The sequence below is a fragment of the Aegilops tauschii genome, chromosome 1 (genome assembly GCF_002575655.3).
Source record: "Aegilops tauschii subsp. strangulata cultivar AL8/78 chromosome 1, Aet v6.0, whole genome shotgun sequence".
Classification (NCBI taxonomy): Eukaryota; Viridiplantae; Streptophyta; class Magnoliopsida; order Poales; family Poaceae; genus Aegilops; species Aegilops tauschii.
This window is the reverse complement of record NC_053035.3, coordinates 412,144,057-412,169,690: the sequence shown is the minus strand read 5'-3', so window position 1 is coordinate 412,169,690 and position 25,634 is coordinate 412,144,057. Positions and strand designations below refer to the sequence as shown.

The 25,634-nt window shown below is 49.5% G+C and overlaps 1 protein-coding gene and 1 pseudogene across 1 annotated transcript; one reads left to right on the top strand and one right to left on the bottom strand.

The window, feature by feature from the left end:
* Positions 1 to 174: 174 nt before the first annotated feature.
* LOC109755465 (uncharacterized) lies at positions 175 to 4,744 on the top strand. The gene is made up of 4 exons (XM_020314373.4): positions 175 to 680; positions 1,555 to 1,678; positions 2,062 to 3,369; positions 3,961 to 4,744. The coding sequence occupies exons 1-4, from the start codon at positions 634 to 636 to the stop codon at positions 4,393 to 4,395; spliced, it is 1,914 nt and encodes a 637-aa protein (XP_020169962.1). The 5' UTR covers positions 175 to 633; the 3' UTR covers positions 4,396 to 4,744.
* A 19,055-nt stretch (positions 4,745 to 23,799) lies between these two features.
* LOC141041631 (uncharacterized) lies at positions 23,800 to 24,449 on the bottom strand (annotated as a pseudogene).
* Positions 24,450 to 25,634: the final 1,185 nt, after the last annotated feature.

Genomic DNA, 25,634 nt, shown 5'->3' with positions numbered 1-25,634 from the left:
TACGCCGTCCTTTTGAATCGGCCCGTTGGAGTTGCTCTATTTACTGCCCCGCAAGTGCGATCCGTCGTTGACAGCCGCAGCCCGCAGCCCCGCAAGCCTCCCGCCGGGCCCCAACGCACCATCGTCGGAGGGTGGCGAAACCTTTACGGCTAAACAAAACAAAGCTTTCCCAGCGCAGAGCCCCAGACGCAGCAGCAGGCAGAGAGAGAGCTCACGCTCACGCTCACGCACACCCCCCCCCCCCCCCCCTCCGGGCCCCACCATCCCTCTCCGTCTCCTCGCGATCCCGCACAGCTCATCGCATCGCACATCCTCCTCCTCGAGGGAAAAAGCGACAGAGCCGCACCCACGCCACACACGAGAGCCACCACTCGGCCAGCGAGCACACCACACGCACAGGAGCGAGGAGAGAGGACCGGCATTGGCTCCAGCCTCGCTCGCAGGGGGGAAAAGCCAGGGCCTCCAATCGAAGCTTCCCGATCCAGATCCGACCCGGCGGGCCCGTCCCCGGCCGCCCAGCCGGATCCCGGCGGCGCGGGCCGCGGCCGGAGGTGGCATCGGTTTGGCTAGTGCTCCGGTGAGCCCTTTTGCGGGACGGGAAGGGATTCGCTACGGCCTGCGGGGTGGTCTGAGATGGAGGACCTGCTGGACGCCGAGATCGGCAAGAACGACTACGACTGGTGAGCGTCACTCGCACGAATCCCTTTGTTATTTAATTTCCCGGGTTTTTGGGCGAATCACCCGTCTGTGTGTCATCTTAAAAGCTGGAATTGAATGATTAATGCAGCGTGCTTCTGAAGGCTTTTGAATATTTTTCAGCACTGGCTTCAGTTGGCTGTATTTTGGGTCGATTTGTACCTGACCCCTGTACTTTCTTGCCTGAGTAAGCTTGATTTTGGGGTGCCATGTGTGCTCTGTTCCGCAGAGAGGGTACCAAAAATACGTCAGATTTTCATTCGTAGGCTGTCTGCTTCACTAGCTGTGGTGGATGTTGGATGTAATCCTTTTAAGCAAAGCGAACCTTAAAAGGCCAAGTCTAGGGGATCTCATTATCTGGCTTCAGTACATACATACTCAATCTGTCTCGCATAGAAAGAAACAAATAAACACGGTGGATGGAGCGGAATGTATACCTAATAGTACGTTTATTATCTGAATTCAGTTTATTCTCTATATGGGAAAGGAAAATCATAATGTTGGTGAGACAAGACTTAAGACGCGTGTGAGGTGACCAGGTCAATTTGGAGGCATTAGCATGATATTCTGCAAATGAAGAGGATATCAATTTAGTGCTTCTCCCATATAATCATATGTGCACTTTTGTGAGCTTTAGTAGTGAAGAATGATCATAGATTTGTTTTCTGTTATTGCAGTGAGCTATTCAGTAATACAGTGCCTCTGTTCGCTAATGAAGGATGTTTTGGCAGTTCAATCTAAACTACCAAAATGTCCTACATTAGTGAACAGAGGGTGTACTTATTTGTTTCCTCTTGTAAATGCATGTCAGCATGTGTTTCCACTCTTATGTAACATGTTTTGTGTTGCACTCCTCAGGCTTCTTACTCCGCCTGGGACGCCCCGTGTTCCTGCTCTGGAGGTTGCTCAGAAAATACCATCCTCAAATATATTACCTAAGCGCACCCTCACTAGATCTTCCTCAACTACAAGAGCATCAAGGGTATGTAAGATGTGCTATCTTTGTGGAAAATAATCATAATAAATATGCCACTGCTTGAAGATTTTCGTTTGCAAACTAGTCCAGGATGTGTTTTTTGCGGAAATGATGTCAGTAAATTCTAGGTACCATGCTCTGTACAATTGGAATTCGGTAATATGTTGACCGGCCTCGCCTAATTTTTCTAAGTTGCATTGCACGTATTTAAAACCAGAGAACAGGATTGAATGCATCTTCTGGATACATGCATGTATGGTAAACAATTGTTGTCTAGTCTAGACGCACTCTTTTGAATTGCCTGGTTTCTTGGAATGGATTATTTTCTCATCTAAATTCTGTCAATTATAATCATAGTTTTCTAATGGCAATAAGCATTGCATGTGCAGCTTTCGGTGTCTCAAACAGAGAATGGACATTCTGCAGTTCCCGCTAGACCAGCAAGAAGTAACTCTGTAACCCGCCCTTCTATCCAATCAACTCTCATGTCAAGCAATAACAGGACAGCGGTTCTCAACGCGAGTATTTCATCTGTCAGTTCAAGACCTACAACCCCAAGTAGGCGAAGCAGCACCATTGCTGCGCCAAAACAATTGGTGCCAGCTTCACGTCCAGTTCCAGCAAGGTCATCTACTCCTGTTAAACCTCGTCCATCTACACCATCCAAAACTCGCCCGTCTACTCCTGTGAAAACTCATCAAGCAACATCCAACTCTGCAACTGACGTAGCTGCTGCCAGGACCACAGCCACCCAAAGTTCGAGGCCATCGACTCCAAATTCTCGGTCTCGAATTATGTTGAATTCATCTTCAGGGTCTATTCCTGCAATGAGCCGCCCAAGCCCATCCGTAGGTATCATTCCTGCAACGAGCCGCCCAGGCGCTTCCTCAAGTAATGGTCATGGGACAAGTCATCCCACCTCATTGTCTTCTGGTACAGTTCCTTCAGTGAGTCGCTCCAGCTCACGATCATCTACACCTACACGTCAGCCTGCAGTGCGTTCATCGACCCCAGCTATGGGCCGTTCGCCTTCTTTTGGACGCACTTCTAGTAGCAATAGCTTGACGACATCTATGAACCGACCTGCAGCTAGTAGTGGCCGAAGTTCAGCACCGTCATCAGCTCCATCATCCCGTCCAAGTTCCCCAGGTCCACGACCCCGAGCTCCAGTGCGCTCACATGACATTCCTTCATCGGCTCCAGCATCTCGTCCAAGTTCCCCAGGTCCACGACCACGAGCTCCAGTGCGGCCACATGATACCCCTTCATCAGCTCCTTCATCTCGTCCAAGCTCCCCAAGTCCACGGCCCCGAGCTCCGGTGCGGCCACTTGATATCCCTGATTTCCCAAATGAAACGCCACCAAACCTAAGGACAAAGCTACCTGAGCGACCACTATCTGCTGGTAGATCACGCCCGGGAATGGCTTCAGGAATAAGATCAAACCCACATGCTGAACAGTTAGCTGCCTCGGCTCCAGCAAAAAAGCTCTCCGTGCCTGCTGCAAGTCGTAATAAGTTTTCTGATCCACCATCAAAGGCGCCTTCTCGCTCAAATGGACACCAAAATAGGCAGTCTGAAAGGTCCGTTGTTGACAGTCAAGCTACTAGGACTGCACGGACTGGTGCAGTTGCAGGAGATAATGGATTTGGGAGGACAATTTCAAAGAATTCACTTGACATGGCAATCAAGCACATGGTATGTTTCTTCTTGTATCCACATCATAATAAATTTCTTAGTTTCTGTTGCATTACGGTTGTGTTATTGACTGAGCTCCTTAGAAAAAAATTCTTCAAATCTTAGCATCTGTTAAGATTTTTCTTTTTGCCTTTTAGCATTTAAGTTACAGAGGCAAAGTATAACTTGAACATACAACATTACAAGGCCAGCATATTTTCATTTCAAGGTGGAAAAGCCATCGCTGCAAGTGAATTAATCTTATGGTCCAGAATATAGACCAGAATTGAAAACTTGGACTATTTCACATCTGAGTAGCAAATTCATCTTTGAGTGATGTGAAATTAATCATCTTTTAGTGATGTAAAATCGAAAATAGACATAAGCATCGCTGAGAAACTGCTTTAAGCATGTGGTGAGTACCAAAATCATCTTCCGCCATTGCAGCTAAACCAGAGTAGGTAAACTGCATTTTGCATTTGAATATCATGTCAAGTAATGTGAAACTCCAAAAATGTTATGGACTGGCTCCTTGTTAGATCTATTTCGTAACTTTGATTGTTTTATTCCGTTGAAGAAACTAATTACACCAGCATTCTTCTGTCTTTATAGGACATTCGGCAGAACTTGGGTGGCATCCGTGGGGCATCCCTGTTTCCGCACAGCATCCGCTCAAGCACCGGCAAGGTCCGTCCGGTCCGAATGTCTGACCCCGGGCATCTCACCTCGAACAGTGACCACCGGCACTACGCGGACAACGGCAGCGCCAACGGGCACTTCTTCTCCAGCGACTCCTATGGAGCCCTGTCTCGCAACGGGGGCAGCTCAACCGACTCGCCGGACCGGGGGAGCTTCGAGACCAAGGAGACGTCCCTGAGCGAGCTGGACATCTACGGCAGCTCGCGGTACGAGGCGATGCTGCTGAGGGGGGAGGACGTGAGGAACACGAGCTGGCTGCACGGCGGGTTCGACGACGACAAGCCTGACCAGAGCCCCCTGTTCGACCACCGGTTCGAGCCGCTCCCGGAGCCCTTCAGCCCCTTCTGACGCCGACGGCCGCCTCCCCCTGTCTGTATGTAAAGTCTGTCCCCCCGGTCATCGCCTGTTTCCCACGCCCCTTCGTTCTGTGTTTGCACACGATGTGTAGCCTGCATGCCCTTTGATCTGTTTCTGTTTCATAGTTGGTTCTGCGGCCTCTGCACGCACGCCCTTTCTTCTTCTTCTGCCGAAATGGACGAGGCTGAGAGAAACTCCGGGTTTGTGTAACTTAATTTGTTGTTGCCTAGAGGCCGGAGGGTTGTTTTTTCTTCACAGAAGATTGTTGTTGTACTGAAAAATCGAAAAAGTACAGATAGATACTTGATGAACAGTAAAGAGCATTTGTGAGTTGTTGTAATCATGTGTGACGACGACGACGACTTTGGACCATCTCACGCTGCCGCTGCACTCCCAATCGACGCCTCCTGATCACACAAGTCGGAATCCTAGCCTGGTTAACCACAGCCGTAAACAATGCCTCCTGATCACACTATATATGCTGGATCCGGCCGCGGCAAGTGGCCCACGAGGAGTCTGTCTGTCCGATCGACCACGCGGTCCCGCGAGACCGGACGGCGCCGGCACGGCACGGCAAGGCAACGGGTGGCGTGCATCCGCCCGGTGTAGCGTGGGCGCCGGGGCGTCCGCGCGCGCGCGCCCTGGACCGGACTGCCGTGCAGCACCGGTTTCTGTCGCGAGTCGCAACGGGGACGAGTGAGACAAGGGTGGTCGCCCTCCGAGTGCAACCCACGCCCAACCGCTCCCTCGGTGTCAGTCAGGGAGCCTGACTGCTTCACGCACAATACTTGTGGTGTGTGTGACTTTTCACTTTCTTCCTCGGGTGCTTTGACCTTTTGATCTCCAGGCATCTACGGACCAGACGAACCGCGACCTGACCATGGGCCAATAGTGTCTTTGCATTGATCGAGGTAACTAGGAGATGCGTCTAGGACTGCATGTGCAAAGTGACCATCAAGACCTGCGTCTGCGTGGAAGCGGAAGTGTTTTTTAAGACTTTGCAAAATTCACACTCTTAAGTTTCCAAATTTTTAAACATGTCACTCGCTTAGGACATCTGCAAAAGATTAGTCTTGTGAATTTTCGTAGCAAAAGTGATCATAGTTTAAGATTACGGCTTGTTGGAAATATGCCCTGGAGGCAATAATAAATTGGTTATTATTATATTTTCTTGTTCATGATAATCGTTTATTATCCATGCTGGAATTGTATTGATAGGAAACTCAGATACATGTGTGGATACATAGACAACACCATGTCCCTAAGTAAGCCTCTAGTTGACTAGCTCGTTGATCAATAGATGGTTACGGTTTCCTGACCATGGACATTGGATGTCGTTGATAACGGGATCACATCATTAGGAGAATGATGTGATGGACAAGACCCAATCCTAAGCCTAGCACAAGATCGTGTAGTTCGTTTGCTCGGAGCTTTTCTAATGTCAAGTATCATTTCCTTAGACCATGAGATTGTGCAACTCCCGGATACCGTAGGAATGCTTTGGGTGTACCAAACGTCACAACGTAACTGGGTGACTATAAAGGTGCACTACAGGTATCTCCGAAAGTGTCTGTTGGGTTGGCACGAATCGAGACTGGGATTTGTCACTCCGTGTAAACGGAGAGGTATCTCTGGGCCCACTCGGTAGGACATCATCATAATGTGCACAATGTGACCAAGGAGTTGATCACGGGATGATGTGAGTTACGGAACGAGTAAAGAGACTTGCCGGTAACGAGATTGAACAAGGTATCGGGATACCGACGATCGAATCTCGGGCAAGTACCATACCGATAGACAAAGGGAATTGTATACGGGATTGATTGAATCCTCGACATCGTGGTTCATCCGATGAAATCATCGAGGAGCATGTGGGAGCCAACATGGGTATCCAGATCCCACTGTTGGTTATTGACCGGAGAGTCGTCTCGGTCATGTCTACCTGTCTCCCGAACCCGTAGGGTCTACACACTTAAGGTTCGGTGACGCTAGGGTTATAGAGATATTAGTATGCGGTAACCCGAAAGTTGTTCGGAGTCCCGGATGAGATCCCGGACGTCACGAGGAGTTCCGGAATGGTCCGGAGGTAAAGATTTATATATGGGAAGTCTTATTTTGGTCGCTGGAAAAGTTTCGCACTTTATCGGTATTGTACCGGGAGTGCCGAAAGGGGTCCGGGGGTCCACCAGCCCCGGGGGGCCACATGGGCTGTAGGGGGTGCGCCTTGGCCTATATGGGCCAAGGGAACCAGCCCCAAGAGGCCCATGCGCTAAGAGATAAGGAAAAGGGAGAGTCCTAAAGGGGGAAGGCACCTCCGAGGTGCCTTGGGGGGGAAGGACTCCTCCCTGGCCGCACCCTTCCTTGGAGGAAGGGCCAAGGCTGCGCCCCCCCTCTCCCTTGGCCCTATATATAGTGGGGGGAAGGGAGGGCAGCAATACCTAAGCCCTGGCGCCTCCCTCTCCCTCCCGTGACACACCTCCCTCCTCCCGCAGCGCTTGGCGAAGCCCTGTTGGAATCCCGCTACTTCCATCACCACGCCGTCGTGCTGCTGGATCTCCATCAACCTCTCCTCCCCCCTTGCTGGATCAAGAAGGAGGAGACGTCGCTGCTCCGTACGTGTGTTAAACGCGGAGGTGCCGTCCGTTCGGCGCTAGGATCATCGGTGATTTGGATCACGACGAGTACGACTCCATCAACCCCGTTCTCTTGAACGCTTCCGTCGCGATCTACAAGGGTATGTAGATGCACTCCCCTTCCCTTCGTTGCTAGATTACTCCATAGATTGATCTTGGTGATGCGTAGAAAATTTTGAATTTCTGCTACGTTCCCCAACACGGCTTCCTTGGTTCATAGGATAGAAAAATAATAGTAAGTGAGATACATGTATCTCAATTTCTACCGGAAAGAAGATGCCACTTGATCCATATGATAGAAAATTTTCTGTTGGGTCTAGGCTAATACTTTTTTTTTCTTTTGAAATGTGAAGGATTGGTTCGTATCCTACATAGAAATATGAGTCCATTCTTATAAACCAAAGGGCTCTAAAGAAAATCCCCCCTACAAAATTCCTATCATTTAGAATTCCTACAAAACTATTCTAAATCAGAGGAGGCCTAAGTTTCTTTGAGTTAGCTAGGCTCGGGCGGTGGCCAATCTGGCCTGACACCGACTCTTGCGTCACGTGTCCCGAACCAACCGGCCAGGTCGGCCCCTTATCGAGTCGTAAGGCTAGTCATAGTGGGAGTAACTTAGGTAGTAACATAACACATCCCAAGACAAAATTGTTTATGTGGCATGGAGTTAATGAGGGGAGAGATGCTTATGGTAACATAATATGTTACTGTAACATAATACACCCCGAGGTAAAATGAGTCTATGTCTCAATTAATGAAGGCTTGTATGTTACCATCCATATATTACTACCCATTATGAAGGTAGTAACACATGCATGTTACTAGTCTAAGTTACTCCCCACTATGACCAGCCTAAGCTATGGTGGGTTCAACAAGGCTATCTCCAGCGGGGGCATGGCATCGTCGGCTATGCCTGGCGCGGCGGCGTTCGTCGACATGGCGAAAGGCAGGCGGCCTCCCTCGACGACGTGCAGAGGAGATCATGCATCCGCCTAGATCTGTTTGGTGGCATAGTACTTGGCCAGGGCGCCGTGCAGCCAAACATGATGAGGGCTGGCATGAGGTTGTGGCATTGCGTCGGTGTCTTGGGTAAGATGTTTCGATTGGGGCCGGATCTATGCAGCAACAGTTGACCTGTTTCTTAGCTGGGCATGGCTGAGCTGAGATCGTATGGAGGTGTAGCGACGACCCTCTCAGGTGGAATTTTCTCCAGTGGCGTGGGGGTCCTTGGCCTCTCCCAACATCGGGATCCCGCTAGCAAGGAGTTGCTAGCTGGTAGCGAGGTTGTTAAGTGACGGTTCGACGGCAAATGTGCATTATCTTTGGGTGAAAAACCTACAATCTCGCCTCTCCAAGTAGACGTCGCATTGTCGACACACACGCGTCATGACTTTGTTGAAGGTGTTGTCATGACTTTGTTGAAGGTGTTGTCTCTGGCTTCGCTCAAAGGATGATAATCTCATGTTTGACTTTTGGTTGAACTCGTCAACATTCGATGCACGTGTGATAAATTCTTCTTGAAAGTTTTGTATAGCTGCGAGGTAATTACACAAAACCAGCATATTTGAGGCCGGTGTGACAACTTGCCACCGTATTTGAAGAAAATCCCAGGGCACCACAATTTTTTAGGCATGCAAGTAATAAATCGCTCGGATTCTCAAGTTATCTCGCGAAAGCAGCAAAACTGACCGGTGGGTCTTGCATGTTGGGCCGACATGGAGCGTGGTGACCGCAGGTGGTATACAGCGTTAGGTTAGACCCGTCCTGTTTTTTTTTCTTTTGAGTTGTTGATTGATTTTGAGATAGGTACCCACTTATTCCAAGTGCTAGACCCCGACCTGTTGGTTTTGTGTAATTACCTCTCTAGGTGCAGTGTATTTTCCTTGTTGTTCCGTAGCATGGTAGGGTTTTGTGATGGGTCAATGGAGATTCCACCTCGAGGCCTCGTTTTCTCTTTCTTGTAGTATCAGTGTTTTGACTTTACTTAGCAATGTTGAATAATCAATGGTAGTCTTTATTATTGTGTGTGCATTAACGGAAGCAGATGCCATGGATGCTACTATCCTGCTTTTCTGGGAAAAGCAATTCTTTCGATGAATTGCAAGCTGTGATCTACTCCCTCCGTCTTTGAAAGAGTGTACTTTCAACTTTGTCGGAAAGTCAAACTTTTTTATGTTTGACCGTATTTATACAATAATAGATCAACATTTATGTCATCAAATTAGTAGCATTAGATTCATGATAAACTATATTTTCATCATATACCTATTTGGTTTCACAAGCATTGATATATTTTTGCACAAACTCGGTCAAATTTGAGATAGTTTGACCCTTCAACAAAATTGGAAGTATATTCTTTCACAGACGGAGGGAGTACGTATGCAAATGATGCTTCCCCGTCACCGTCAGTTGGGTACCTACGCCTCACCCCCTTGGCAAACGCATGCCACGATCGCACGGCATGTGCTCAACACATCACTCGTGGTCATGCATCGGTGCGTGCCGCCCCGCGTTCATCGACCAGATCCTTGTCCATCCATGGATGCAGCAGCAGCTTTGCGTTGCAACCACTCGGCGGATCCATCCATCACATGCGTCCACATCATTCATATGGGTCGCCATTGCCCATTAGCAGCAAAGCACGAAAGCAAAAGGCCGAAACAAAAGCCAGAGCCATTGGATCATCTTTCTTTTATGTCTCCCGCTCTCTGTGGACTTTGCTCTTGTACGTACGCAGTACAGGGCATCGGCCATTTGCGTACCCCGGGTGGGTAGGTAGGTACGCTGGGTGCCCACTCCAAAAGGCAGCCAGCAGTGCCCGAAACTGAATCCAGAAAAAGGATGGATGGATCGAGGGATCTGGGTCGATGTGATGGCGTCCATGTGCATGCTGGTCGACCGATTTTTGCCACCGCTGTAAATGATCACCGGCGTCGCTTTGCACGTATTTAGTTGGATGATGTGATTGCGAAGCTCTTGTTGTTGTAGGTGGATGTACTGGCATACAGTAGATCATAATTGGCGCATGATCCGTGGACCTTTCCATCGGGGTACTAGTGTGGTAGTGCCGTTGAGCTCCTCCATTACTTACGCACAACGTCTATAATATTCAATTCGATTGCTCGCATGTTACCGAGGACCGAGTGACTGGTTAATCTAGTCGTAGTTAGTCACCATGCATGAGTTACCGTGATCCAACTTTGGATGAAATCCGTTAGGAATAATTTAATTGACATGTGTTAACTAACGAATCATCATTAAAAAACATCATTTGTGTCCAGCCCCGAATAGACGTCTCGTACGGATGCGTCTGTCTATACAGACGCGTCTCTTCCCAATCTTGTAAGAGCTGCCTTTTGGGGGCATTCCTTAACATGTACATATATATCTTGAGATCAATACAATCAAAGGACTAATCGTGCACTTCCTTGCAATCCTAAGAGCAATACCATAAAGGACATTGCTCTAAATTTACTTTTCCTCGTGAATTATAGAAAAATGAGGAAACAATTTGCATATAAAACATTGTGAAAATCCATCAGATTATTCACAATGTCATGATCATGTCAATTGAATTGGTATGACACATCATCCACATTTGCAAACTTCAGGGTGAGTTTTTTTTTTGGAAATGAAGGTTTACCCCCGGCCTCTGTATCATAATGATGCATGCAGCCATCTTATTAAAAGTTCGCAAAGTAGCACAAAGTCATAAAAATATTACAGCTCGCAAGCAGAGCAAAGGAAATGAAGAAGAGAAAAGTACACGCTGACAATCACAACCGGTACGGTAATATGTATGATATGACTCCTAGAGTCCTATCCTGCTATGCGACCGCCATCCGAACCGGTTGAATATAGCCCGTGCTATCATCTCCCACTGGTTGCACCCACTAACCAAAGGCTTCCTGGATTCCATAGGAGTGAGTAAGGACCACGTACGGATCCAAGCAGTAGCTCTGAAGATTACCTGCAAGAAAGTTAAATTGTATTGTCTGTTAAAAATAAAATCATTCCGACAGTTCCATATAGCCCACAAAAGCGCACATATTCCAATCCGAATACGAGCCGCAATAGTATGTTCAACCCCAGCTAACTACGTTCCAAACAACGACTCAATGTCAACTGGAGGGTTAATGTTGAAAGCTATATGAATCGTTCTCCAAAACAATTTGACGAGTGAGCATTCAATGAATAAATGTTGTATTGTTTCATCATGATCACAAAAACAACAACGTGAACTACCTACCCAACGCCTCTTAATTAGGTTGTCCTTGGTGAGAATAACTTGCTTGTGGACAAACCACATAAAAAAATTTATACGCAAGGGAACCTTAATCCTCCAGATATGCAACGATCTTGAGATTGGGCCAGAATTAATCAAATCCATATAAAACGATTTTACCGTAAAAACCCCATTTTTAGCTAATTTCCATTGCGTCGAATCTGGCTGGTCGGAGAGTTGTACATCTATCAATCTCCGAACTAGGTGCATCCAGGCTGTTCATCGCTCACCAACTAGCGCACGTCTGAACTGGATATTCAAGGGGATCGTTTGGAAAACTGTGTCTGCATAGTCCTCCTTACGTTGCACAATGTTATAAAGGGTTGGATATTGGATGGCTAAAGGCGTCTCTTCCAACCACGTATCCTCCCAAAATCTTGTTGACATCTGAGGGAGTCCTGGATTAGGGGGTCCTCGGACAGCCAGACTATATCCTTTGGCCGGACTGTTGGGCTATGAAGATACAAGATTGAAGACTTCATTCCGTGTTCGGATGGGACTCTCCTTGGCGTGGAAGGCAAACTTGGCAATACGGATATGTAGATCTCCTCCCTTGTAACCGACTCTGTGTAACCCTAGCCCCCTCCGGTGTCTATATAAACCGGAGGGTTTAGTCCGTAGGACAACAACAATCATACCATAGGCTAGCTTCTAGGGTTTAGCCTCTACGATCTCGTGGTAGATCAACTCTTGTAATACTCATATCATCAAGATCAATCAAGCAGGAAGTAGGGTATTACCTCCATCGAGAGGGCCCGAACCTGGGTAAACATTGTGTCCCCCGCCTCCTGTTACCATCCGCCTTAGACGCACAGTTCGGGACCCCCTACCCGAGATCCGGCGGTTTTGACACCGACATTGGTGTTTTCATTGAGAGTTCCACTGTGCCGTCATCATAAGGCTGGATGGCTCGTCTCGTTGTCAGGGAAAACATCACCTCTGGGGGAGCCCTGGCTGTAGGCCAAACTCTCCGACTAGGCGGTTTCGTCATGACCGCCTGTTCGGCCGCTGCGCCAACGACGACTTCTAGGGTCATCGAAAACAGCCTCCACGTCGGCTCGGGACTCGCCGAGCAGTTGGATCCAATAGAGCTCTATTCCTTGAACGAGCTCTTGGATCGCATCGCCGCCTTGGGAATCGCTACAGACTATGATCAGATCGGGCTTAAACCTGACCAAAGGGAGATTAACTCCCAGCCGGTCACCCATCAGATAGCGGTGGTGGAGGAGCAATGCGGCGATTCTTCCTCTATCTTGAGGACAAACTATGTCCGGATTCCCGAGCTCTCCGAGCCGGATACCTGTCTACGGGAGGACATCGCCCAAACCCTGAACCAAGAATCAGCCAGCGGGCCAGACCTATTGGGCAACATCCCGGAGCCCGAACTTCCAAAATCGGAAACTCCTCCGCCCCTGGGTCTCAGATCGGGTCAAGGTTCGGACTCAAATCCACCCACCCACCCAGATATAAACGATCTTTCCCACATTAGACAAGAGCCCCAGGAGACAGTACACCACCATTGGGCCAGATTCCTCCTTGTAATGAACAAGGTCAAGGACTGTCGCGAGGAAGACGCAATTTCATTCTTTTGCAATAATTGCACGGACAAGGGAATCCTTAACACCATAAGTCGCCGTGACATAGCACACTTCGCTGACTTGGCGGCCATAGTACGGAAGTACTGTGCGATGGAAAGCGCCTGGAAAACCCAAACAAAATTTTGGGATGCTCCGGCTCTGACAAAACCCCCAGTCCGAACTAAAAGGGTGCACTCTCGTAAGTCGCCCGACCCAATTACAAAGAAGCAAAAGCCCACTATAGGGCGTGGAACCGTATTGGAGGGATGGCTTAACGGGCCATGCAAAATTCACAGTACAGCGGATACCATACCAACACACAGCCTTAGAGCATGTTGGGTACTCCGGCAGGTGGCCAAGAGCGGTGAGGATCTCCTCATTAACAATTACCGCAGAGCACCATCCCGTGGAGAACAACAATATAGTATTGACAGTCTTCGAGACCTTCGCCTCAAATAATAGGCGTAAGCGAGCACTCCGCAGCCTTGCCGAAGTCTGCCACGTGGCAACAATAAATCCATGGAGCGATACGGCTATCACCTTCAATGCCAGTGACGAACCTAAATTCCGAACAGCCCGAGCACCAGCCGCCTTGGTCCTTAGTCCAATTGTGGATGGCTTCCAGCTTACTAAAGTGCTCATGGACGGCGGCAGCGGATTAAACCTCATCTATGAGGAGACTCTTCAAAAAATGGAAATAGACAAAAGCCGCATTGAGCAAAGCAGCACGACCTTCAGAGGAATCATCCCCAGTCGGGAGGCACGATGTGATGGGAAAATCACACTAGATGTGGTATTCAGCACGCCGGAGAATTATAGGTCCGAAGAAATCACATTCCAAGTGGCCCCGTTCAATAGCGGATACTACGCCCTTCTAGGGCGGGAGGCATTCACGATCTTCCAAGCCATACCCCATTACGGGTACATGAAGCTCAAGATGCCCGGGCCCAATGGAATCATCACTCTAGCTAGTGATCCGGACATAGCACTCCGCGCCGAAAACAAAACAGCCGCACTGGCCCTCGAGGCGTTATCCGAAGCCCTCGCGGCCGAGGAATTAACTGCGCTGCGCTCCACAGTGGACAGGGACGACGTGATACTCGACAAAAGATCCAAGTCCACCTCTTTTAAACCAGCGGACGAAATAGTCAAATTCCAAGTCCACCCAACGGACCCTACAAAAACAGCATCCATCGGGGCACAGTTAAACCCCGCTGTAGACGCCGCACTACGGGAGTTCCTGCGGGAGAATTTGGGACATATTCGCCTGGCATCCTTCAGACATGCCAGGAATCCCACGCAGGTTGGCCGAGCATAGCCTTAACATCCTAAAGGGATTCAAGCCGGTCAAGCAGACTCTTCGGCGTTTCTCTGAACCTAAGCGACAAGCCATGGGAGAGGAGCTAGCCAAGTTACTGGAGGCCAGATTCATTAGTGAAATAAAACACCCGGACTAGCTAGCAAACCTGGTGATGGTACCAAAGAAGGATAAATCCTGGCGCCTATGCGTCGATTTCAAGGACCTCAACAAGGCTTGCCCCAAGGATCCCTTCCCCCTCCCCCGCATCGATCAAATTATCGACGCTACCGCAGGACACGACTCATTGTGTTTCCTCGACGCATACTACGGATACCATCAAATCAAGATGGCAGAGTCCGACCAAGCCACAACGGCATTTATCACCCCATACGGCCCCTTCTGTTTTAACACCATGACTTTTGGGCTTAAGAACGCCGGTGCAACGTATCAACGCATGATTCAGACATGCCTGGAAAAACAGATCGGCAAAATAGTGGAGGCATACGCAGACGACGTGGTCATTAAAACCAGACACGTCGAATCCTTAATAGACGACTTGAGGCTCACGTTCGACAATCTCCGAACATACGACATCAAGGTCAATCCGGAAAAATGCGTTTTCGGCGTGCCCGCCGGAAAGCTCCTGGACTTCATCGTCTCCAGTAGAGGAATCGAAGCAAATCCGGCTAAAATCCGAGCTCTGTCATAGTTGGCTATCCCAACAGACCTCAAGCAAATTCAGAAACTAACTGGATGCGTGGCGGCCTTAAGCCGCTTTATCTCCCGATTAGGAGAAAAGGCACTATCCCTTTATCGCCTTCTTCGGTGCACCGAACACTTCGAGTGGACGGATGCGGCCACGGCCGGATTGGAAGAAATAAAAGCCATCCTGGCCACCAACCCAATCTTGGCCGCGCCAAATGTCGGCGAACCAATGTTGTTATATATAGCGGCAACTCACCAAGTTGTAAGCGCAGTGCTCGTCGTCGAGCGAGAGACGGACGGACATAAATTCCCACTTCAAAAGCCGGTATACTATGTATCCACTGTCCTCACTCCATGCAAATCACGGTACCCACATTATCAAAACATAGCATACGCGGTATTCATGGCATCCCGGAAATTACGACACTACTTTCAAGAGTGTTCAATTACGGTGGCCTCGGAAGTACCACTCAACGACATAATAAACAACCGCGATGCCACGGGCCGGATTGCTAAATGGGCTATCGAGCTCCTCCCATTCGACATAACATATAAACCACGGCGAGCCATTAAGTCGCAAGTACTGGCCGATTTTGTCGCCGAATGGACAGAAGCCGAACTCCCTAAAGAATACGGCGCGTACTCCAATTGGATCATGCACTTCGACGACTCTAAAATGCTGGCGGGTCTGGGGGCTGGTGTCGTCCTGAGATCCCCCACCGGAGATACAGTCCAATACGTACTCCAAATATTATACACAGACTCCAACAATGCGGCAGAATATGAGGCCCTGTTACACGGTCTACGGATGGCAGTCTCCATGGGCATTCAACGCCTGGAGGTGCGTGGGGACTCGAACCTCGCAACATCTCAGATAAATGGAGACTTTGACGCCAATGATCCAAAAAATGGCGACTTACCGCAACGCCGTCCTCAAAATGTCAGCTCGGTTCGAGGGGCTCGAATTCCACCATGTGGTCCGAGAAAACAATCAAGCGGCGGACATCCTCGCTCGCATCGGCGCTAAGCACGACCCTGTCCCACCCAATATCTTCTTGGAAAGGTTGTTTAAGCCATCCGTGGTATGGGAAGGAGAGACCGGCAACAACGGTCCGGACTTGGCCACAACACCAGATACCGAACACTCTGACGTAATCGGAGGCTCCGCCACTGAAATAACACCTTCCGCCCACGTGATTATGGCTGTCATCGCCCCGTGGACAGAACCCTTCCTGTCCTACCTAACTAGGCAGGAACTACCGGAGGACCCAAACGAGGCACGTTGCACTATGCGGCGGTCTAAAGCCTACAAGGTCCACGAGGGAGAGCTTTATAAGAAAAGCGCTACCGGAGTCCTTCAAAGGTGCATCTCCGAAGAGGAAGGGCGGAAACTTTTGGCAGAAATTCATGCTGGACTTGGCGGCCACCACGTCGTAGCTCCGGCCCTTGTAAGCAAGGCCTTCCGTACAGGTTTCTACTGGCCGACGGCCCGAGCAGACGCACAGGACCTTGTCCAACGTTGCGTCGGTTGCCAGCTTTTTGCAAACCAAAGCCATATGCCGCCTACCGCTCTCCAAACAATCCCCATTACTTGGCCCTTTGCGGTCTGGGGGCTTGATATGGTCGGACCCCTCAAAGGGGGAAGCCATAAGAAAAAAATACTTATTGGTCATGGTGGATAAATTCACCAAATGGATAGAAGCCAAACCAGTTAAAACGGCCGAATCCGGACCAGTGATAGACTTCATATATGGGGTTGTACACCGTTATGGCGCCCCCCACAGCATCATCACCGATAACGGCTCGAACTTTACAGCCGACGAGGTAAAACTTTGGTGCATCAACATGGGCATCAAGCTCGATTATGCTTCTGTCTATCACCCGCAAACTAACGGTCAAGTCGAGCGAGCAAATGGTCTTATCATGAGCGGTATTAAACCCAGATTAGTGCGGTCCTTAAAGGAATCAAACACGCACTGGGTAGAGGAGCTCGACTCCGTACTATGGGGGCTGCGGACCACGCCGAATCGCACTACCGGATACACACCGTTTTTTATGGTGTACGGCGCAGAGGCGGTACTGCCCTGCGACATAATTCATGACTCACCTCGAGTGTGCATGTATGAAGAGAAAGAAGCCGAGCTTGATCGGCAGGACAGTTTGGACGCCCTGAAGGAGGAGCGTGACGTGGCAAAAGCCCGTTCCGCATTCTATTAGCAACAGGCTCGAAGGTATCAAAGCAGAGAAGTACGGGCCAAAACCTATAACGTTGGCGAACTCGTTCTACGCCTACCGGGGAAGAAAAAGAACAAGCTCAAGCCCAAATGGGAAGGTCCCTTCATTATTGACCAAGTTCTGACCGGTGGAGCGTACCGTCTGCGGGATGCATCGGACAATCGACTCGAGCCAAACCCATGGAACGCAGCCAGACTCCGAAGGTTCTACGCCTAGTGCCGGACTCTATGTTCGTCTCCTTACCTCCGCCAATTTTTTAAATATCTGTTATCTGTCTTTTATCTCTTTCTTTTTTTCTTTCCTTCAAGGCCTTTAAAGGCTAAATTGTGTCTGGACTACACAATCTTGACGCGCTAACCACGCTCATTATACCTGGGGGCTTCTTATACAGAAGCTTAATATAACTATTTTCCGGGCTTTATGCCCCACACATGTGTTATTCTTCCGCATGTACCTTTTTTCGTCATTATATGCATTGATATGACTTAAGTTTTGGCCAAGCTGGGTTGCCTGGCTCTTGTGTTTATGCCCTACGTTCCCGTTAATTCGGCTAGGCATAAGGGGAGCACCTCTGCGATTGTTACTGCCGGGTCAGCCGGATGTGTACCTCAAACTGGGTGAAGCAGAATGCTAGCGTTCTTAAGGGAATACTCAGTCAGTGAACAAAACATGACTTTTATTTATTTTAATACATGCCCCCAGATGTTTATAGCCTGCGTATCTTTTCGCAGTTCGGACATGCACATTAGGGCATGCGTACCCAGGGAAAGGAACCCTTAACGGAACTATTCTCCCTGGAAGATGTTTCTTACTATCCATGTAATATAGCATAGCTAGTTGGGTACTTGTCTGTTCAAGCACTTATGACCTCTACGCCTGGTTTCCACGCGTACCCCGGTTTTTACATAACTGAGCGGGTATTCGGATACACTCCGGACTATCGGGTCTAGAGGTCGAAGCGAAAAGGTCCGCCATGACAAATGATTTACAATCCGGCTAGGGACAATATATGTCACTTGAAGTACATAGTCACTTAGACTGATGTACCATCCAACAGGCTGTCTAGCCAACAATCCTGTTGGGAATACTTTGCGGCTAATTCTACTTGGTCATACACCAAGCTGACGGGGATCTCCTTCCCGTCAGGCCCCACAGGTCCGACCTCGGCCATGTGGTTAGGGTCAGCCTTGGTATACCGCGTCTTCACCATGGCCCAGGCTTCCCTCGCACCTTGTTGGCAGGCTGATAACTTCCATAATCGGAAGCGCCCCGCGCTCCCTTGAGCTTCTCTACAAGCTCCCCCATGCCTCCTGGCAGGGAGACGGATGGCCACAAGGCTTGGGCAATGCCCTGCATCACCTGCCGAACTTGTTTGTGCAGTTGTGAGAGCTCTGGCAGAAGATCACCCGTGGACCCGGGCATCTCCTCCTCGGGACGACCCGTCAGCATACCTGCAGATATAAGTCTGTCAGCCGGTTTCTTCGCCGAACTCTTTAAAAGTTTGTTCAAGCACTTACTGAAAATGCCGCGTCGAAGCCTCTTATTCTCCTTTATAAACTGGGCCCGAACATCCTTCAGCTCCACGCCCAGCTGGATATTGGCATCTTGGAGATTGTTTTTCTCCTGCCTAACCTTTTTAAGCACGCGCTCACCAGCCTTTAGTTGTTGTTGGGCATGCGGCTCGTTCCCTATCACGACCTCCGGATTCACTCCGGAGTCATCTGCAGAATCTATTGTTAGATTTGCATGCATGCCGCATACTATCTGGTACCTGACATTCTTTGCAATAGAGACAAGTGTTACCAGAGGGGGCCTTTTCGGACTCCTTCAGCGCGGCAACTGCGGCCCGTAGCTGGGCTTTGCACTCTTCCAGCTCTTGAGACAATTGGGTATTCTTCTCTGTAAGAACCTGCAGAAATAATGATCCTTAAATCAGTTGTGTCAACTGTTTCAAGTCTCAGGGGCTACTGATATATATAATTATCAGATTTTCTTACCCGTATATCCTTTACATACTGGTCCGTGGCTCTGGCAAGACCATTTTGAGCAGCACGGATGTACGCGTCTCCTGAGTTGAAGGCATCAAACGCCTCTTGGGAGAAACAAGCGTCACGGAGTACGGCCCGGCGACGCCTGTGATTCATAGCGCTCTCCACTTCGGAATTTGTAGCAGATAGCCTATCCGCATCCTCTGTAGGAGGAACATCCGGCGTTCGCCCCATGTTAGCTTCCGGCTCTATGTCCGGCCCTGGAGCCCGACTGGTGGAGGCGTGATCGGCAACCTCTCCGGATATAGTCCGGTGAGCGTTTTTCCTACTAGGAAACATGGACGTTATTATATTTTAAAAGATGTCAACCACGGAGCGAGGTTCTGTATCATACCTCTGCGACGGCGTCTCAGTCCTGACCGCCTTCCTTTTTAGCCTACCCGGCTTCGGTGCCCCTTGTTGGCGAGTCACTGCGGGTTCGGCATGGCGTCCCGAGGGCCTTCCCTGTAAGACACCATATGTGTGCGGTAGGTGAAGTGCAGAAAAAGGGATCCTTCTCGGAAGTTGGGACTCCGGTTTTACTTACGGGCGATGCAGAGAGTAGTCCAGGATAATCAGCTGTGATGGCCACCATGGCATCATCGCAACTCAATTGATAGAACGTCCTGTCAAATCAGCTCCCCAAATATGTCCGGATCCTCTTCGAGTCCGGGGTCGAGGGCCCGGTCAGGGTCCTCTGGTTGTGGAGGCGGGCTGTGGACCTCCCTTACAGCTTTTCACAGTTCCTGCCAGGAAACGGCAAGGTAAATACTTATGAAAAAGAATGCGGGAAGGTTGGGAGTAAAAAGTGACAGCTCACCCAGCTTGGAGGATTGTACATGGAGAATCCATCCCGTGGCTTGATGCGGATGAACTCCTCTTCCTCTCCTTTGTACAAATCAGACAGGATTTTTGCTAGAGCAGTGACTGAGTTCAGTCCCTTACGACCACAACGGGTAGCATCATCTTCTCCGTTAAAGTGCCACATGGGATGCCCCCGATATTGAAGTGGCTGTACCCCCCGCATTATACATATTGACATAACCTCGATTATTGTCAGTCCTGATTGAGCCAGCATTTTTATCCGGCCCATCAGGTAAAGGACTTCTCCGTTATCTTCCTCCTGGGGGCTCCGGGGGCGCCAGCTGCGGCGTTTCTTCAGGGGAGCATTGTCGAACTCAGGAAGGCCCATCCGAATAGGGTCCGGAAGGGGGACGTCCTCCATATAAAACCACTCTAAAGGCCAGTCCTCGGATGTCTTCTTCGGAGTACCGGACAGGTATCCGGTCCCGGCGATGCGCCATATTTCGGCTCCGCCCACTTGGTATATTGACCCCTCCTGTGTACGGGGTACGAGGCAGAATAGCCTCTTCCATAGCTCGAAATGAGCTTCGCAGCCCAGAAACAGCTCGCAAAGGGGGACATAACCAGCAATGTGTAATATGGAGGCGGGGGTGAAATTATGCAGCTGGAGGCCATAGAACTCCAGGAGCCCGCGGAGGAACGGATGAATTGGAAATCCAAGCCCTCTTAATAAGTAAGGGACAAGGCATACCCGCTCCCCCATGGATGGGCTGGGAAAGATCTCCGCTTGCTCCCCGCCGTTATAGGTGGCGAGCCCGGCTCGAACAGGGACCATATACGCTGGAGGGAGAAATCCCTGGGTCTGTAACTCTACTAATTGGCTGTGGGGGACGGAACACTTCTTCCAATTGTCGGGCTTAGGGCTACGGGAGCGAGAGGAGGAGCTGCGACGACCGGCCATGTTGGAATGGATTTTTCCGGGCGCGCTCCGATGGATACTCGCTGTGGGAGGATGGTGTGATCTGGATCTGAGAATCCCCGTCTCTTTAATAGACGATTTACCCACATGGTTAGGGTGGCAATTGTAAAAAGCCCCGACTTCTCGCATTCGCTCGACGCATGGAGGATATCCATTATTAGGCGCGGAAGCCAAGGAGTGCAACATTTATGGGAAGCCGGACACTACTCAACATGTATTCAGAATTTGGAGAAAGAACCCACCTTGCAATGCCGAAGACAATCTGCGCGCCGGACTCATCGCCATTGAAGCCTGGTTCGGGGGCTACTGAGGGAGTCCTGGATTAGGGGGTCCTCGGACATCCGGACTATATCCTTTGGCCGGACTGTTGGGCTATGAAGATACAAGATTGAAGACTTTGTCCCGTGTCCGGATGGGACTCTCCTTGGCGTGGAAGGCAAGCTTGGCAATACGGATATGTAGATCTCCTCCCTTGTAACCGACTCTGTGTAACCCTAGCCCCCTCCGGTGTCTATATAAACCGGAGGGTTTAGTCCATAGGACAACAACAATCATACCATAGGCTAGCTTCTAGGGTTTAGCCTCTACGATCTCGTGGTAGATCAACTCTTGTAATACTCATATCATCAAGATCAATCAAGCAGGAAGTAGGGTATTACCTCCATCGAGAGGGCCCGAACCTGGGTAAACATTGTGTCCGCCGCCTCCTGTTACCATCCGCCTTAGATGCACAGTTCGGGACCCCCTACCCGAGATCCGCCGGTTTTGACACCGACATCCCATTGCCAACCAAGAATTTGACCCTACGTAAGAACAAATCCTTCGTCCTCATAAGCCCTTTCCAGAATGGCGAGTCAGTTGGTCTCATGGTAACCTGGGCGAGTGTTTTCGACTGCAAATATTTATTGCGCAAAATCTATGCCCACATGCCCTCCGGCTCTGTCTCTAACCTGTAGAGCCATTTACTCATAAGAGATTTATTCTTGATTTCTAAATTTTCAATACGAAGACCCCCTGGTCTTTTGGGCGGCAAAGGATGTCCCATCGCGCAAGTCGGTATTTCCTCTTGGCCTCATCCGACTGCCAGAAAAACCGAGATCTAAAGAAATCAAGTCGCTTCCGTACCCCTTTCGGAATTTCGAAGAACGATAATAGGAACATCGGCATACTAGTCAATACCGAATTGATCAGCACTAACCGACCTCCATAAGACATAAGCTTACCCTTCCAGCAGCTTAGCTTTTTCTCAATTCGATCTTCGATACACTTTCATTCTTTATTAGATAACTTACGGTGGTGAATCGGTATGCCCAGATAACTAAATGGTAAAGAACCTAATTCACACCCGAACAATTGTCTATAAGTATCCTGCTCGTCTTTGGCCTTCCGAAAGCAGAACAGTTCACTCTTGTGAAAGTTTATCTTTAACCCAGACAATTGTTCGAAGAGACATAATAAAAATTGGGGGAGAATTTCACTTCCCCGGCCTCTGCACCAACTAGGGATGCATACGACCATTTTAGTATGAGTACCAAGATAAACATGGTCCTCAGAATTTTTAAAAAATGAGTATAAAGATATTTTTTGATGGGTGGTTCCACCACACACCAAACTTGATCCTTAATAAATGGGAGAAAACCCTTGTGCATCACCTGTCAATTCTAAGAATTGAACTCGGGTCGTTAGGCTGCACAACCGCATGCCTAACCACTGAGCCAAGGCTCTCTTTGCTATATAACCTATCGTTAGCTGTCATCAAATTGCATATATTGTACTCTTTTTCCCTTCGTGAGTTTTTTCTAGTGATTTCTCATAAAGGTTTTTAACGAGACAATATAAACACAAGTGTCCGTATATGCCAGATCACTTTCTTCTTATATTTCCCCACTAGGTTTTTAAGAAGTTTTCGATGGCATATCAAATTGCAATCTTTTCCTTATGAGTTTTCTCTCGAAGTTTCTCATAACGGTTTTTAATGAGGCAATATCTTCTCAAAGATCATATGTCATACTTCTTATTTTCCATGTTGCGTTTTCAAAGGAAGTACTCAAGACATATTTATTGTTCTCTAAACTCACCAATGAGTTTTCTTCCTTCTCAAAGGTTCTTCTCGTTTGAGTTACCAAGAAGAAAACAATCATTATATGTTGCATCATTTTCTCCTTATTATTTTTCTCATAGGGTTTAAAGAAGTTGTAGCAGCATATCCGCACTATTTTTCTTATATTTTTTCTACGTGGTTTTTGGGGAGACCCTCAAGATTTTTTGAGAAAACGCAAGAGACTTTGCGTTTCATTTCATTGAACAGGAAGACATCGGGGGTACAATCTCCAGAAAGGAGGGACACACACACACACACACACACACACATGCACGCACGCATGCACGCACGCATGCACACACACACAAACACGACCGTCCTCACCAAGCGACTACAACTAGGTGAGGAGGTGCCCTCAACTACAGAGACACAACGACATTAGGCCTCACCCAGCAGGGCAGCGTCACCTCCATTGCCAGACACCTCCAGGGACGATTGCAGCTCCAGGACTGCCCAAGCCAACGTACCTCGCACCCATGTACCTAGAGAGTCGGCGGGTGAAGGGCAGAGCCCAACAGGAACTGGTGTAGCAATCGTTGGGGAAGCATGGGCGCTGGCATACGTTGCGATCTGCGTAGCAGTCTACGCCAGAGTGATGCATCACCAGCCTCCATCTGCCGCATCAAACTCCACTTGCAGACAAAGGAGCGCCTACAAGAGGGGAACGGCGCTGAGACGTCGCCGCTGCCCAGTCCGGGAGGCCGGACCTGGGATTTCTCCCGGTGCTCGAGGAGGAGATTTTGTCAGGGTCATGCCAACGCCTCCAAGGAGGTGGCTCGGGCATCGCCATTGACAACGCAGGTCGTCGTCGCGTGGGGATTTTGCCCCGACCCATGAACAAAGACCTCAGATGCAATGGCAGATCGGACTTGCAGAAGAACGTCGGGGAAGACCAACACACATGGAGGGATGCCTAGGAACGTTGTAGTCGCAGGAGGAGCACCGACCGGCGCGGCGCCAGTAGGCCGGCCACCGCCGGGAGCGCGACGAGCAGGCGACAGCAGCCACCTGCACCGCACCGCCGCCGCGCCGGCCTGCAGCATCTGCCGCCAGGAACCGCCGGGGCACAGCAAGCAGCAGCCGTCAAGAACCTCGGCGCGCATGCTCACCCACCCAACGGCTACACCAGCGGGGGCCGAGAGGGGTGGAAGGAGGGGGACAGGTGGGTTGGGCAGAAACGCTCACCCCAAATCTGGGCGCCCTCATCTCTGCTGCTCGCAGCAGCGGCCGGCCGCCGCCTCAGCAGTGCTACCGTGCGCGCGTTGCACACCATCTCGGACTCCCCTGAGCGCAGACCACCGCCTGCCTCGCCACCGCGCGCACCAAACAGCAGCGCGCGAGCTCACGAACGAGGGCCCCGCCGCCGCCGTCCACCGGCGAGGGCTTCGCCCGCCGGCATCCTCCGACGACAGCGAGGAAAGGGAGGGGAGGAGGTGAGCTTGGGGTGGCGGCTAGGGTTTCGCCACCCGAGTCGCCCCCTGGGAGCGACACGGGGGCGGGGGGGGGGGGGGGCATTTGACCAGACCCTCAAGATTATACAAAGGAATTTCCAAGATAAATGCACAAGAAGCCTACAATGATGAATATTGAAGAAGTCTTTGACGATGAGTTGCGTTGTATAAGGGGAAGTGTTAGGAATAGTTTCCCACGTTCCGTATTGCTAAGGCTAGCCATAGTGAAAATAACTTAGGCAGTAACATACCGCACCCCAAGACATATATGCTTATGTGGCATGGAGTTAATGATGAAAGAGGTGCTTGTGATAACATAATATATTACCGTAACATTACGCACCCGTATATAAAATTTGAGTCTACAACATGATAAATGAACGCTTGCATGACATTAATGTTACTACCCACTATGATGGTAGTAACATAGACCAGTAACATGCATTACTAGTCTAAGTTACTAACCACTATGACTAGCCTAATTGATATGTGTTAATTAGTGAACCGTTATTAGTGAAGGGGTGTCTCGTATGGACCCATGTGTCCATGCAGACGCGACTCTTCCCTCTCTCTTACTGCTGCCTTTTGAACCATTCCTTGAACATGTATACATATTGAGATCAAAAGGGCTAATTGTTCACTTCCTTTCAATCTACTTCTACTTTAACATAATCCTAAAACTCTTGCGTCTCGGACCGCTCAGGCCAGAGTGGTTTCTGTCCGTACCACGTACGCCCACACGATTCCACCATGGCAGACCAGAGAGAATGTTCTGCGTGCACAACCCAAGGAAATGATAAAGTAGAGCACCAGCCAGCCGTATTGCAATTTTATCTGCCCTTGTTTACCTTGTAGACGTTGGTACCAACGTACTTGAGCTGATGAGTAGTCAATGCACGCACCGGCCGCTTGATTAATCAATCAATCGCTCGTGTTATTAAGTACACTACCAGCCAGGGAGAGAGCAGTTGTTGTACCACCGCATCACTAAGATAATTATTACAACCTGTGGTGGATCAATAATTACTAAGACCAAGTACAACTGGAGATCGAGTATAATACAACAACGGGAAAGAAAGATGCAGGTGCGTACTGTACGTGGTAAGGCTACTCGGGTCGCTAGTCACGCGACC